The 13,539-nt window shown below is 32.3% G+C and overlaps 1 protein-coding gene across 1 annotated transcript; it reads right to left on the bottom strand.

The window, feature by feature from the left end:
- Window positions 1–1,539: 1,539 nt before the first annotated feature.
- On the bottom strand, window positions 1,540–8,692 carry LOC146534138 (uncharacterized). The gene is made up of 5 exons (XM_085194887.1): window positions 8,486–8,692; window positions 6,097–6,788; window positions 3,438–3,557; window positions 2,370–2,573; window positions 1,540–2,036 (listed from the first exon to the last, which is right to left on the bottom strand). Exons 1-5 carry the CDS (start codon window positions 8,504–8,506, stop codon window positions 1,853–1,855), a joined length of 1,221 nt encoding a protein of 406 aa, XP_085051013.1. The 5' UTR covers window positions 8,507–8,692; the 3' UTR covers window positions 1,540–1,852.
- Between the last annotated feature and the right edge of the window lie 4,847 nt (window positions 8,693–13,539).

The following is a 13,539-nucleotide window of genomic DNA, read 5'->3' on the forward strand; positions in this document are numbered from 1 at the left end:
ATTAGAAATGGCGGACGTTTTAGTTATTGCTTAAATTATGTTATAACTTGAAATTATATCGTGTTTTAAAAAAAATAACGTTTAAATTGTATTAATACTGTCACGCTATAGCATATAGAGACAGCGTCTGACACTACACGAGACGGTTGTACATTGGATCTCGTTTAGAGGAATACTTGAATTGTTTTCATTTTCCTGCCCTGACAGATAAAGGGGTTGAGTTCCGACATTCAAAAGTCTAGAATTCGTGCGGAAAGTCAAAAACAGAGTGTCTTAACACGTCTTTTTTTTACTTTTTCACAATTATCATTGTGAAAAAGTAAAAAAAAATACGGACCACGTGTCTGTAGTGGTTAGTTAAAATAAATATAAAAATAACACACCAGTGTACACTTCCTGTGTATATTGTAATTTTTTATTTTATTTTATAGGTGAAGGCAATATTTTAACTGGACCTCTTCTTAACATGCTTATCATGCATGTATTCTCCTATTATGTAATTCAATCTTTTTTTAGCGTACAATCTCTTTTCGCCCCATACTATGTGGCATTGGCAAAGTGATGATTGCCTAACTTACAAGCATGTAACTCCATAAATTAAACGCTGAAGGACTGAACTGAGTGTCCTTATGCTACACGCGTCAGTTATGGTGTGGCGAGGCGATAATATCTACAGTTGCAGAAAATAGGAAATCAATCAAATCGATAGAAAAAAATCGTATTAGTATTTACATATTATCTAATTTCGCGGCCATTCTGAATTATATGGCTAACACGTTGAGGTATTTCTCGGAACACTCAAGAGCTTTACACCTATCAAGTTCCGATTGATACTACACATTGTTTCACTTAACTAATCCATGTAATCTCGAAACCGTCTAAGCGCTAGCCTATTTTGTTAGTTTATAGACCTTTATAAAAAGTCAACAAAAATACGTAAGTAGGTCTAAAAAAACTAAATTTTAATAAAATAAAACCAATTTTAAAATAAGGCATATTGCTAATAAATACTTTTAGGCGCCATATAAATTTGTTTATGGAACTAAATAACAAATCTATTATTTATTTTTATATTATTATTTGTCGTTAAATATGTCGTTAATATAATTTGTCGTTTAGTTGTATATTATATGGCCATAAAGAAATATTGGTATCTGTATTCTGCACCGGACTCTACATTTTAAATAGTTCACAAGTTTTTTTTAGTTTTGTTTTAGTTTAATATCATTTAAAAGCTAATACCCGTCTTAGATAGAGTACAGCCTTCACTATCTTAAAAATAACTGAAGTGATTTATTTTTCCAGGCACAAGGTATTACGGATTTTTATTATATAAAATAGGAAAGATAGCTTAGTATTTCTAAATTTCAGGAATCCTGCTACAGACTTATCAATTTTGTACTTTAAAAATATTCTTTCTGTATAAATTTTTTTCAGTGTTCTTTTACAATCTTTCAACGTATGTAAAACAAAAAAATAATTGTTTCTTCTTTCTAAAGTAATAATAACCTATGCTAAACAATAAAAAACACATATTACTTTTAAGCGTCTATTGTATAATAAGTATAAGTACTTAATTTAATTAAATTTATTCACAAAATTGCCTATATCTAATTGTTATATGAGAATCGTTTTGGAAAGAGAAGACGAGGTGTTTATTGTTTTTTCACACATTTCTAAATTTAAGTTTAACATTATTAAAACATACAGTTCAACAAAAGCATATTAAAATGACTTTTATAAATTTTTAAAATCAATATCTTCAAATCTCAATGAATTTATATAGCTTTTTTTATTTATTTTACCCATCTTTAAATCAACATGGCGTATTTAAAACAAAATGGCCTAACTATTACACTTTTGAAGTAGTTTCCTGCGTGACAATTTCATCTTCTCTCTGGAACAGGTAGCTGGTGGCGGGGGTCGTACTGCTCTGAGTGTAGGTTCCCGGTTGATAGGTTATTATTTGACTGTAACCCTGATTTTGTCCGTAACGGTTGTCTTTAGCTGGTTTTCTATCTAGATTTGCTACGCCACTGGAATTTAAATATAATATGTTTAAACAAATATGTATTACAATGTAAAGCGTCAAATTCTGGAGGCATTGCGTGTTGAGTGGTGGAATTCAAAAATATATTTTATTTTAATTTATTTTATTTATCCACGCCAATATATGTATTGTTTTATTTGCAAGTTAGTGAACTTAAAAAAGTACTTTTTATTTATTTTCTGCTTGCCTTTTATGTTTGAAATAAAAATGCAAAATATTCATTTCCATTTAATTATTAATTATTTATTCTAAATTATGATATTTATTTTAATCGAATAGATAATAACAAATTAACAAATTACTTGTCAATCAATCACACCTCTGATCCCTGTAAGGTCGCCTCTCTCCTACATTCCGCCATCCGCTGGATTGCCCTTGTCCATATCCATACCCGCTATTATCTTGGTATCCGCCGTATCCGGTCGAGGCGTATCCTGGGTTACTGTATGCAGATCCACTGTACCCAGAGTATCCGGAATATCCGGAGTATCCGCTATTCGGCCAGCTACCGGAAGTTGCTGGTCTGAAATGTTTTTTTTATGGTAACATAATTAGATATAGATTTTTTATCTATATATATAAAATCGAAAGGTCACTCACTCATCACGAAATCTCAGAAACTACAAGTGTTAGGAATCTCAAATTTTGCATAGGAGTTACTTATAGGACGTAGGTGCTCGCTAAGACGGGAATTTGCAATATTCGACTTCTAAGGGGTTGTTTTTGGGGTCGAAAGTTTGTATGAAACTTCGTTACTACAAATGCTAGGAGTCTCAAATTTTGCATAGACGTCACTAGGACGTAGTCATGGAGACAGAAATTAATAATAACATAGTTCACGCGGGTGTAACCGCGAGGGGGCCGCTAGTAATTTTTTATATAATCACAATGAAAGGATATTTTACATATGGGCCTACGTGTCCATCGGAGGATAGGGAGTTTGGGTTGGGGAAAGTATAAGCGTTAGTTCTACACGTGAAAGAATCTTGATATTAAAAACGTTTATAAATAATACTTCGAGCTTGAGTCTCAAAGAAGGCTCTTGATGATATTTCAAAATTAAATTTGCATATTTAATAGTTTCTACAATTATTGTTAAGCGGTATATTACCGCCTTTATAACTGATTTATTGCCGCCTTTACCTGATTGGTTCAGTAATCTATACTAATACAAAATATTATGAAAGGTTAGGGTTTTATAGTTGAATGTGTCATAAACAACGAGTAGCCATTTGATCATGAGAATGAATTAGTCAAGCATACCAAGGTTCTTTAACCAACAAATACAGCAGATACAGAATATATTTTTTTTATATAAAAACAATAATATTTATTATACTTAATTTTGGTTTTCCTTTTAAACATGAAACATGCATTTTATAAGTACCTAGAATATTCACGCAGTCCCCACGCGCTGGCGTCGGGTCGCCCGGATGCGAAGTAGTAGCCTCTACCGCTCGTGTCCCAGCCTGCTTGGCCGCGATACGTCTCGTCCCATGGCCTGAAACTTTACGAAAACAAGAGTAATGACAATCCGTCAACTTTTTGTTAATTTAATAGAAATTGAATTTTGGGTGGTGGAACCCAACCCCCCGCCCTTTGGCATTCTACATGGGAAATACGAGTATTTATATAAATAACTAGCGGCTCGCTCGCGGTTTCACCCGCGTGAACTATGTTATTATTAATTTCTGTCTCCATGACTACGTCCTAGTGACGCCTATGCAAAATTTGAGACCCCTAGTATTTGTAGTAACGAAGTTTCATACAAACTTATGACCCCAAAAACAACCCCTTAGAAGTCGAATATTGCAAATTCCCGTCTTAGCGAGCACCTACGTCCTATAAGTAACTCCTATGCAAAATTTGAGATTCCTAGCACTTGTAGTTTCTGAGATTTCGTGATGAGTGAGTGACCTTTCGATTTTATATATATAGATAGATTTATGGCTAATATGGAACCTGAACTAACAAAACTTTATACTCAATACTTAACTATTATCTGCCTCTTACACCCTGGGTCAAAAGCATAACTCTCTCATAATAGTCATATAACTAAAAGTTATGCACCTCTGACTGAAGTTATAGTGGGATACAACGAACCGTTCAACGTCATGTAATATAGCCTTCTTCTTTTAATGGAGTATCGTACAAAGACTTTTTCAATTCAATTCAGTAGTTCCTAAAGTTAGCACGTTCAATAAAACAAACTCTTTAGCTTTATAATATTAGTAGGTATAGATAAAAACTAAGCTCACGATAAAAAAAACATTGTTATATTAAGTTTTAAAATAACTACCGAGTCTAATGACTTCATACATCTAATTAGTATCCTTATCTTTTACATTTTTAGCATAAAGCATAATAAACTTTACAAAAACAGTTATCTCGCAGGTCGGGAACCTTCAAATTATAAATTTGCATAATAAGTAATAACTAACTATACAAAGAACAGCTGATTTTTAGCTTTATGCTTATAATAGTGATAACTATGTCTCATATATCCGACGCTTATTAGTCAAAATTCCGTAAAATATTTACATTATAGCTTCACACTGTACTTATCCTGCACATAGCAGAGTAGGCAGAGGAAACCTGGGGTTACGACACTTTGTTCCCATTAAGATTCTTCCGTTCCTTACTTTCAGCAAAATTCTAAAGGCATTGCGTGTGTGTGGCGGAGCTGAACGCCGCGCGCGCCGCTTTTTCACCAGAAGGAAGAAATGACAAATTCTGTATTTTTTGGTGGTAGTTTTTATATGATTATTCGACAAAAGTACTTTTAATAGTCCAATTATAATAAAAAATATTTTGATAATAAATATTTCAGTTCCTCGAGTAGGAATGGAACCCACAACATGTCACGTTTACAGTGACGCTTGTGGCGTGACAGGCCTCTAGTAATACGCAATTATTTACTAATATTCTTTTTATAATCGCTTATACTTATGTAGTTGGAACTCAGCTACTTATTTTTAATATTTCATACGGGTCGATAGGTTAAACGCCAATCGCAAGACAAATGCTGAATATTATAACACTTTAGTATTGTACTTTGACATTTGTGCTTTCATTAAAATTTTTCATAAATAACTATTTGTAAATATTTTACGAAAAGTAACAAGAACATAAACTAGACTACTTACTTATTTGTTCTTAAAGTCCTTTAACAATCTAAACTAATAGTATAAATTGGCCCACTATTGTAGATACGCAGTTTTTTTAAAATGGCATAAGTGCGGAGTCTTGTGCCTTAAAATTAATTTCTTTCTTACCTTACTAAGTAAAGAAAAGTTCTCCAACACAAATAACTTTCTATAAAATCCCAGTTTAAAAAGAATAATTAAATATCTCTATTAATTTCACATGGACTATCAAAAGTACAATATAAATGAAAAAATAAAAAAAAACGCGACAGTACAAAACCGTTACGTTAAATTAATCCAGCTATTATTACTCGCTCATTGAATATGTGGATTTGAACAATTTCAGGAGAAAGCATGAAATCTATGAACCTATCGACGTTTTATGTGATTTCAATGGAATTCAATGTCATTGTTCTGTGACCTAATTGAAAACTAACGGTGGAAAACTATATGTAGGTATAGTAGGTACCTACTGATATTATATTTTTGTGTGAATTGCTTAGAAAGCTTATATTTATTTTTTAACTAATATTCTATGAAATATAGTGCTCTACATTATAAACTTTATTATTGGGACAATCGCATTTATCAAAATAATCCGCAAATTTTACTTGATAACAACAGACGAGTGAACAGACGATGAAATGATTAAAGATAGTTAGACAGACATTTTTTCAGCCAGTCATAGCGCAGGTGCACAAAGTATGGCTGTAAACGCGAATGATTGTGGGTTCGATCCCCACTCGAGGAAATGAAATATTTATTTAAATTATATTTCCATTTCTTCGCTCTGGTGTAAGGTCTGGAGGCAAAGCGCGGCGAAGAGTTCCGCCACTAAACACACAATGCCTACAGAATGCGGAAAGTGGGGAACGGAGTGGATAAATTTAATTTCCTCACCTGTCATGGGGCCCTCGACCAACTCCTGGGCCATATCCACCATAAGGATCATCATAACCATTTCCCCTATCGTACCTATTATCATAATACGGTCTTCTGTATCCTGAGTAAGCATATTCATCGTATCTTCCATAGTCGTTGTATCTGTCCGGATATCTGTCGTACGGACGCCTAGAGTACGGATCCTCATACCTGTCCCGGTACGGGTCTCTTAGAAACCTATCATAATAGTCAGGTCTGTACCTATCTCTGTCATCATTTCGATTTCTGTGTTTGTTCTTTCTACTGCTATGTCTATCTCTATCCTTATCATCATGAGGCCGTCTCTTGTCATCACCGTCATCATCTGTCCCGTTCTTATTTTTGCTTCTATCATCATCATAACGTCTATCATCGTCATCGTTGTAATTTTTATTCCTATCATGCCGACTGCCGTAGGTGGGCCTATTCGATCTCTTATCGTCGTCTCTATCACGGCCCCTATCATAGTCATCGTCGTCGTCATCATCATCATCACACCGGCCACATCTCGATGGTCTATCATCTAGTCTGTCGTAAGGACGCCCGTATCCATATCTCTCGTAGTAACTTCGTTGTTGTCGAATAACATTTTTGTCTGGAGTCAAGACGGATGATAATATTGTTTCACTTTCACCATTAGAATATACAACGCAATATACTAAGGCGAATATCTGAAAAAAGGTATTATTTATAAAATTTTACATAATTTTCAAGATATGTGTGATGAGTGACGGAACTTTGTCACAACACCGCGCTTTGTCGTACCAGAGCAAGGAAATCAAATCAAATTATCTTCATTAATTTAGTATATTAATATTATGTTTGTTTTTTATTTAATTAGTGTATTTAATTTATATAGCATTTTCTATTTGTCAAGCCGCAACTTCTTTTCTAAATATTCGATGTTTACAGAGATTTTGAAGATTTTATAGTTAATGTTAGATATCGCTAACTTAACAATATAATTAATTTAATTGGTCGAAAAAAATCACAATGGTAGGCTATATAGCAATTGCCCCAAGGCCTGCATTCGGGGCTCGTGACGTCACACTATTGTTTTCTGAGGTCATGCTCAATGAGTGCAGTCCGCGTATTTACATATTAATTATGTTATTTTATGTAATTACGCATAATCAAATGATTAACAGTATTTTTTTCATGTTTACGTATCTGTCACATTTCAGATAGAGTTTAAGAATCCACACTTAATAAATGTAAGCTTTCACTCTAGGGGGGCCATTTAAATTCATAATCATTGTCAACATCTTTCATTTTCATTTGCAATACAGCTTTCTCTAGAAGGCTACATGATCCTGCTGAAAGCAGGGTATGTAAAGGGAACCTTGGCTTGGAAACTATTGTTAAGACACTTCCGGTCCATATTTTCCGCTCAATTCTGAAGAGTGCGTCTTGAGTAGTAAAATTCTGAATGATGCGGAATTGAAGTTTTTTTACATTTTTTTCAAGTTTTTTACTTTTTTCCTTATTTTTAGCTATAAATGTTTTTTTTTTCCTAAACACTTTATAATTATATTTACCATGAATGTATCTAAAAGTGGTAAAGGTCAAACTTAATGGGTGACGCCCTGAAAATCATTTATTATACATAATATATCTTCTAATGATAGCTGTAAACATATTATTGGAATGATATGGTTACGTTCATTAATCTTATAGTCACTGATAGTTTATAGTTTGTGGACGTATCCCACATATACAATACTAATAGTACTTCAAAATATTCCTATTTTATTTTTGAAAATAGAACATTAAAAATATTGACCATATATCAGCGGTTCGGAAGGCAGTTCTGCTGAGTAGCTGAGGAGAGCTGGCAACGATCTCAGCGGTTTGCTCTTTTGCAATATCAATGTTACGATTTAATTATAACAAACTTATTGCATGAAATTTAAATAATAGATATTATTATAGCTCCACATATTTTGCTCTTTCAATATTCCTGAAGCTAGATTTTACAGTTACATTAATTATTGTAGTGGAAAATTTAAAATAGATTTGAAATTTCAGTATTTCTCCGGGGAAAAGTGAATAACGGAGAGACGACAAGATATTCAACTAACATTTTATCTCTGGTTTCCCTTCAAAATGCTTAATCTTATGTGTTTTGCAATTATTCAATTTTTTTTGTTAATATAATTTTAATAATGGCAGATAAGTTATTGTTAATCCGAAATTTTAAAAAAATTACTATAATTACACTCACATTGTTTTATTCAACCATTTTTCATTTGAAAATAAAATATCATGAGGAAGTTAAATGTTATTTTTCTTTTTTATCTTTTTATAACAGAACAAAATAAAATAAATATTTAATTGACTAAATAATAGCAAAATCTGGCTTACTTACCAAAATAACATATTTCTCCATTTTGCAACATGCACTAGCGCATCTACACTGGGAGGCACTGACCGAAGAACCTGTTTCCTATATATAAACCCTATATAGACTATCTATGCATTTTATCTTTGCTGTATATTAAAAAAAAATGAAAATTCAACATGCCAGCATGGCAGCGTAAAGTGAACTGGGCATTCGTGCTTACGTCCGCCACTTATAATAATTATGGCAATTGTTTTTTACCTGGGCCCATGGTGTGTGTACCGATGTGGTTTTGAAGGTAATTCTATGGTGTACATAGGTTTTGAAGTTCGTCTCGGTCGGCTACCTCCGTAGTATTTGCTAGCTACGTGCCAGACTTTTGTAGCGAATTCCGATTTTTATCTTAGTTACATTGTTTTTTTTTAACGTGAATTACTCCAAATTTACCGCCCTTTAATGCAATATTAAATATTTACTTTTACAGTATGTATTATTTTTATGAAATAAGTAATACCTATGATAATAAGCACAATAAGAAAATCTTGGAGGTAAGCGTCACCAAGACCGAATTGTTATACTTTAAATGACTAACATATATACTTAAGTATTTTTTAGATATTTTTTTTTACATTTTTTAAACAATTAATACATATTTTTAGAAACTGAATCCGATAAATACAATTTTGAATTTTAAACCGCCGTTCATGTCTAACCACCGCGTGAAGTTACTTATACTTTACGCTGTGGTGGCAAGCTACGCGCGCACAATGAAATAATATCGAGATACCTTTGCTTAAAGATTGAGTAGAAGATACACTTAATGTATGGGAGTTTAGTTTTCTTTGTTTCCAAATTGGTCAAGAACAAAATGTATGACGGTAATGGGAAAAATTGTACTTTGTCATATTTTTCTGAAGATAATTTTAGTTATAAGCACTATTGATGTTTGTCTTATCGTAAAATGCTAAAAAGAAATACTTTAAAATTACTATTTACCGAATTTCACGATAAATTTCATTTAACCAGAGCCAAACTGAATTTATTGCCCTGAGTTGGTATTGAATCCACAACCACCGGGTTACAATAAAGCTCTGTTCCACTGCTTCCACTGCACTATGGTCTCATTAACTGACCTAAAATGGTTACTGTGTATGTCATCAGACAAGATTCAAACACGCGACCTTAGAATTTTAATACATATGGTACAATATACATATAATTATGTAATAACATAAAGGTCAAATGTAGACATCAAAAGAAGATACATTAAGCTAGTACCAAAATAAATAGGAAGAGGAAATGCTATTGTTTTCGTCTATACACCGTTTTCATTGTTCATTTGTAATTATTAGATATAATATTTTGAAAAAAATATTACATTACTACATAAAAAATATACAAGTCACGGCCCCGAAATTAGCTGTGGGTGGCTGTGCAGATTTGATTTTAGAATTTTTCTTACCTTCATTTTCTTCCCCAGTATAAAAAAAGTATGCGCAATTGTTCAGAAACCTTAATTTCAGGGCTGTCTCACGACTTGTTGATCGTACGTACTGTGTATTACGTGGCCTCTTTTTATATGGAATGAAGACTTCTTAATAAGTCGCGCCATTCTGTAAAGACAAATGCTTCAGACGTCCTACCTGGTAATAAATAACCAATTGCCCTTACACAAATACTCAATCTACTTGAATTGTGTAATTATATATTCGTTAATTAATTAAATATAGTTTCCAAAAGCCGTGTTAAAATGGAAACAAGCAAAATAACACTCAGTTGAACCAAAAAACTGGTGAGCGGCGAACCGCAACCGACACTATTGTCTGACACCTGCGCCTCGTTAGTCCACTGAGTAATATGCGTGCTAATAATATATAAAATATATTTTTTTAAATATTTATATACATACGTATGTACATGTCATACAGTCGGTACTGTATTATTACATTAGTGAATGGTTGTGAGTTCAAATTCTGTATAGGTCCTATAATAATGAACGTTTTGAAATTATGTGATAAAAGCTAATAAGGTAGAGCTGAAAATATTTGCATTGATTTCCACCATACAACACACAATGCCTCGAATTTCAGCGGAAAGTGGGGAACGGAGTGTTTTAACACTAGGTTCCCTCTGCCTATCCTGTTATATACGAGACACACGCACGAAATAAAATATATATGTACAACATAGCCGTACAACGGATGGCCTTAATAACAGAAATATGTATATTATTAGTGAAAAATAAGTGCCGCCATAATTTGCAGTCACGGCGGATGACAGATGATGTTCCCGCCCAATACTCGTTACATAGATAATGGAAAATGTCGTTGACATTGTGACTCACTAAAAACCTTTTTATTGGAACAACAGTTCTCTGATTATGGTGATTCGAACGTGCCAGATGAGTTTATCGGAACTAAGTAATATTCAGTATTTATGTTTGTATGTGTGAATGTACTAACATATTTTAAAATATTTAATCTGCTTATTATAATAGCTAATAAATTTAACTAAACGATTTAATTTACTATAAATAATATAATAAAATAATATTAAAAAAGTAATGTAAAAATAATGCATAGATTCAATATAGTGTATTTTATTCAAATATATATATATGTAGATAGGTACTGCTAATAAAGTTTATAGGAATCTTTTATTTACAAGCTTCAATGGAATCCTTCCGTTCCCTCTTTTCTAACGACATTAAAAACAAAGCACAGATAGTAAATAGCACTTAAAGTAAAATATCAAAACCGTAAATGCCTTTTAAAGTTTCTCGAAAAAAACTCTGCCGAACCAAAAATCGATGTCATTAGTCACTATTCCGATTAAAACTATCGATTAAGTGCCAATCATTTAATAGACATTTTTGTAATCGCTGCATTTTGTTCATCAATGTATTGTGAACGAAAAAAACACCAATTAGATTAGAATACATAAATGTTTATTGAAAATTACTATTTATATGAAGCAGTCGTGGCGCGACTGACTAAACGCGACGGTTGTGGGTTCGATTCCTAGTCGGGAAAATTAATTATTTTCACGCTGTATTGCTAGCGGAATAATCAGAGGTGACGGAACGTTATCCTCGTCCATAGTTATTAACCCTCTTACATGATTTTCGAGGAGTCCTCGTGCTTTTTAGGTGACCTTCCTTCGGTATCATCGATGCGGTGTCCTGTAGTCCCCTTGTCTCTCTTACGAATGAAGCACTCTTATTTTATTCATCATTTTTGGGCATTCTTTCGTCACTCATTCTCCCGATATGCCTAAACCATCCGTGTAAATTTCCATATTGTCCCTGCCCTTAGGACCCGACCTTGTACCTATTTACTTCTACGAGTATTTGTGAAGGTCTCAAAAAATCATACAAAGGATACCTACGTATTTACGTACAAATTAAATTTTCAAACTCCATTTGCGATCACAATGTACCATCGTTTTTCATTGTATAAAAATACCTTTCGGGGTTTCATATTAAGCTAATTTAATACAAGATTGTTAATTTCTCGCTTTAGTAAGTTAAAGCACGGCGTTGAGTTGCGGCTCTCCACACGCAATGTCTCAAGAATTAGATGGAAAGTGGTTAACGGAAGTGTCTTAATGGACAATGGAAGTCAGCGGAAACAACGTCAAGACACTCCGTTACCCACTTATCGCCGAATTCAGGAGGCATTGCGTACGTTCATAAATATTTCATCTCCTCGAGTGGGGATCGAATCCACGACCAGTCGGTTTTACAGTGACACTTTGTGTCCATGCGCCATAAGTAGCCTCAACACGCGGGTCCTATATTTCCTCTGCGTACCCTGCTATGTGAGATACAGCTTAAAAATATTTTTTTCTACTAAACTGCTTTATAAAAAAGATGCGTGAAACTAACAGAAGATTGGTAATTTACTTTACTTTCTATATTATAAGGCACTACCTAAAATTATAATAAGTATATGTATATTTATATACGTCATATACCAAATTAATTAACATGAAGTGTGTTATAAGAATATTTTTTTAGCTAACGAAAATAAATTTACGTAAAATAGACATACGGACAGGTACGGGTCAACAAACGCTACCCCATTATAGACACCCTTACAATTTTACGATAATAATATACTTAATGAATTATTTCCAAACATTGATTCAAAAACTCCTGTGTACAGCTCCTAGTAAATGTAAATGCTCCTAGTAATTATTATTTAAAATATTAATATTTAAATTATTAATATTAAACGCAAAAATCGATGAAAGAAGTGAAAAATCATGGGAAACTAGTGTTTTGACACATTGACGTGTTTTTTTTATAAAAAGCAAATACATAATTTATTGTATCAAATGAGCGATATATAGTTTTTATATCATAATAAATAAACAGAATAGGCAACAACATTATCGACAATAGACCCAATTTAGTCTTCAGTATAGCCTTTGATGTTTGTAGACATTAACTATGTACATTGTACAATCCAATCGTTTTGTCACTCAATTTTTTTGATTTATTTTAAACAGAGAGTCTTAAAAGTATTCTTATTTATAATTAACAAAACTACAAATTTTGCGATGATATAATACAAATAAAATAAACATTAAAATTTTAATAGTTTGAACAGTTTTTTACAATATTACGATACAAGCAATAAAATAAATTATTAGATTATTAAATAAATTAGATTAGATTACAAAATTGAAAACACCAGGGCACATATTTTGTATAAATTATGGTTGTCTGGTTAAATATAACTCCAACATAAATATTTAAGATATCGTTATTTTCTCTTAATTTAAAATAAGAAAACAAATAAATTAACATTTATTGTTATATTTACACTTTTTTTATTTTTTAAAGTGTGTAATTTAATTTTTTTTGACAGCTAATTTCTTTTATAGACAGATCTAACTAAATGAAGATTTTCTTAAATTCAACAATATAACATCGTCATGCATTTAAAATGATATTAAATAAATTAAATAAAAGATTTAATTATTATAAGTACTTGTATTATATTATAGCAAGTACATATTTATCGAAAGCTTTATGAAACTTCAAAAGCTGAAACATATTCAGTCCGTGCCTCGCG

Source organism: Heliconius melpomene, chromosome 12 (assembly GCF_056956725.1).
Source record: "Heliconius melpomene rosina isolate 202511_hmr_F chromosome 12, ASM5695672v1, whole genome shotgun sequence".
NCBI lineage: Eukaryota > Metazoa > Arthropoda > Insecta > Lepidoptera > Nymphalidae > Heliconius > Heliconius melpomene.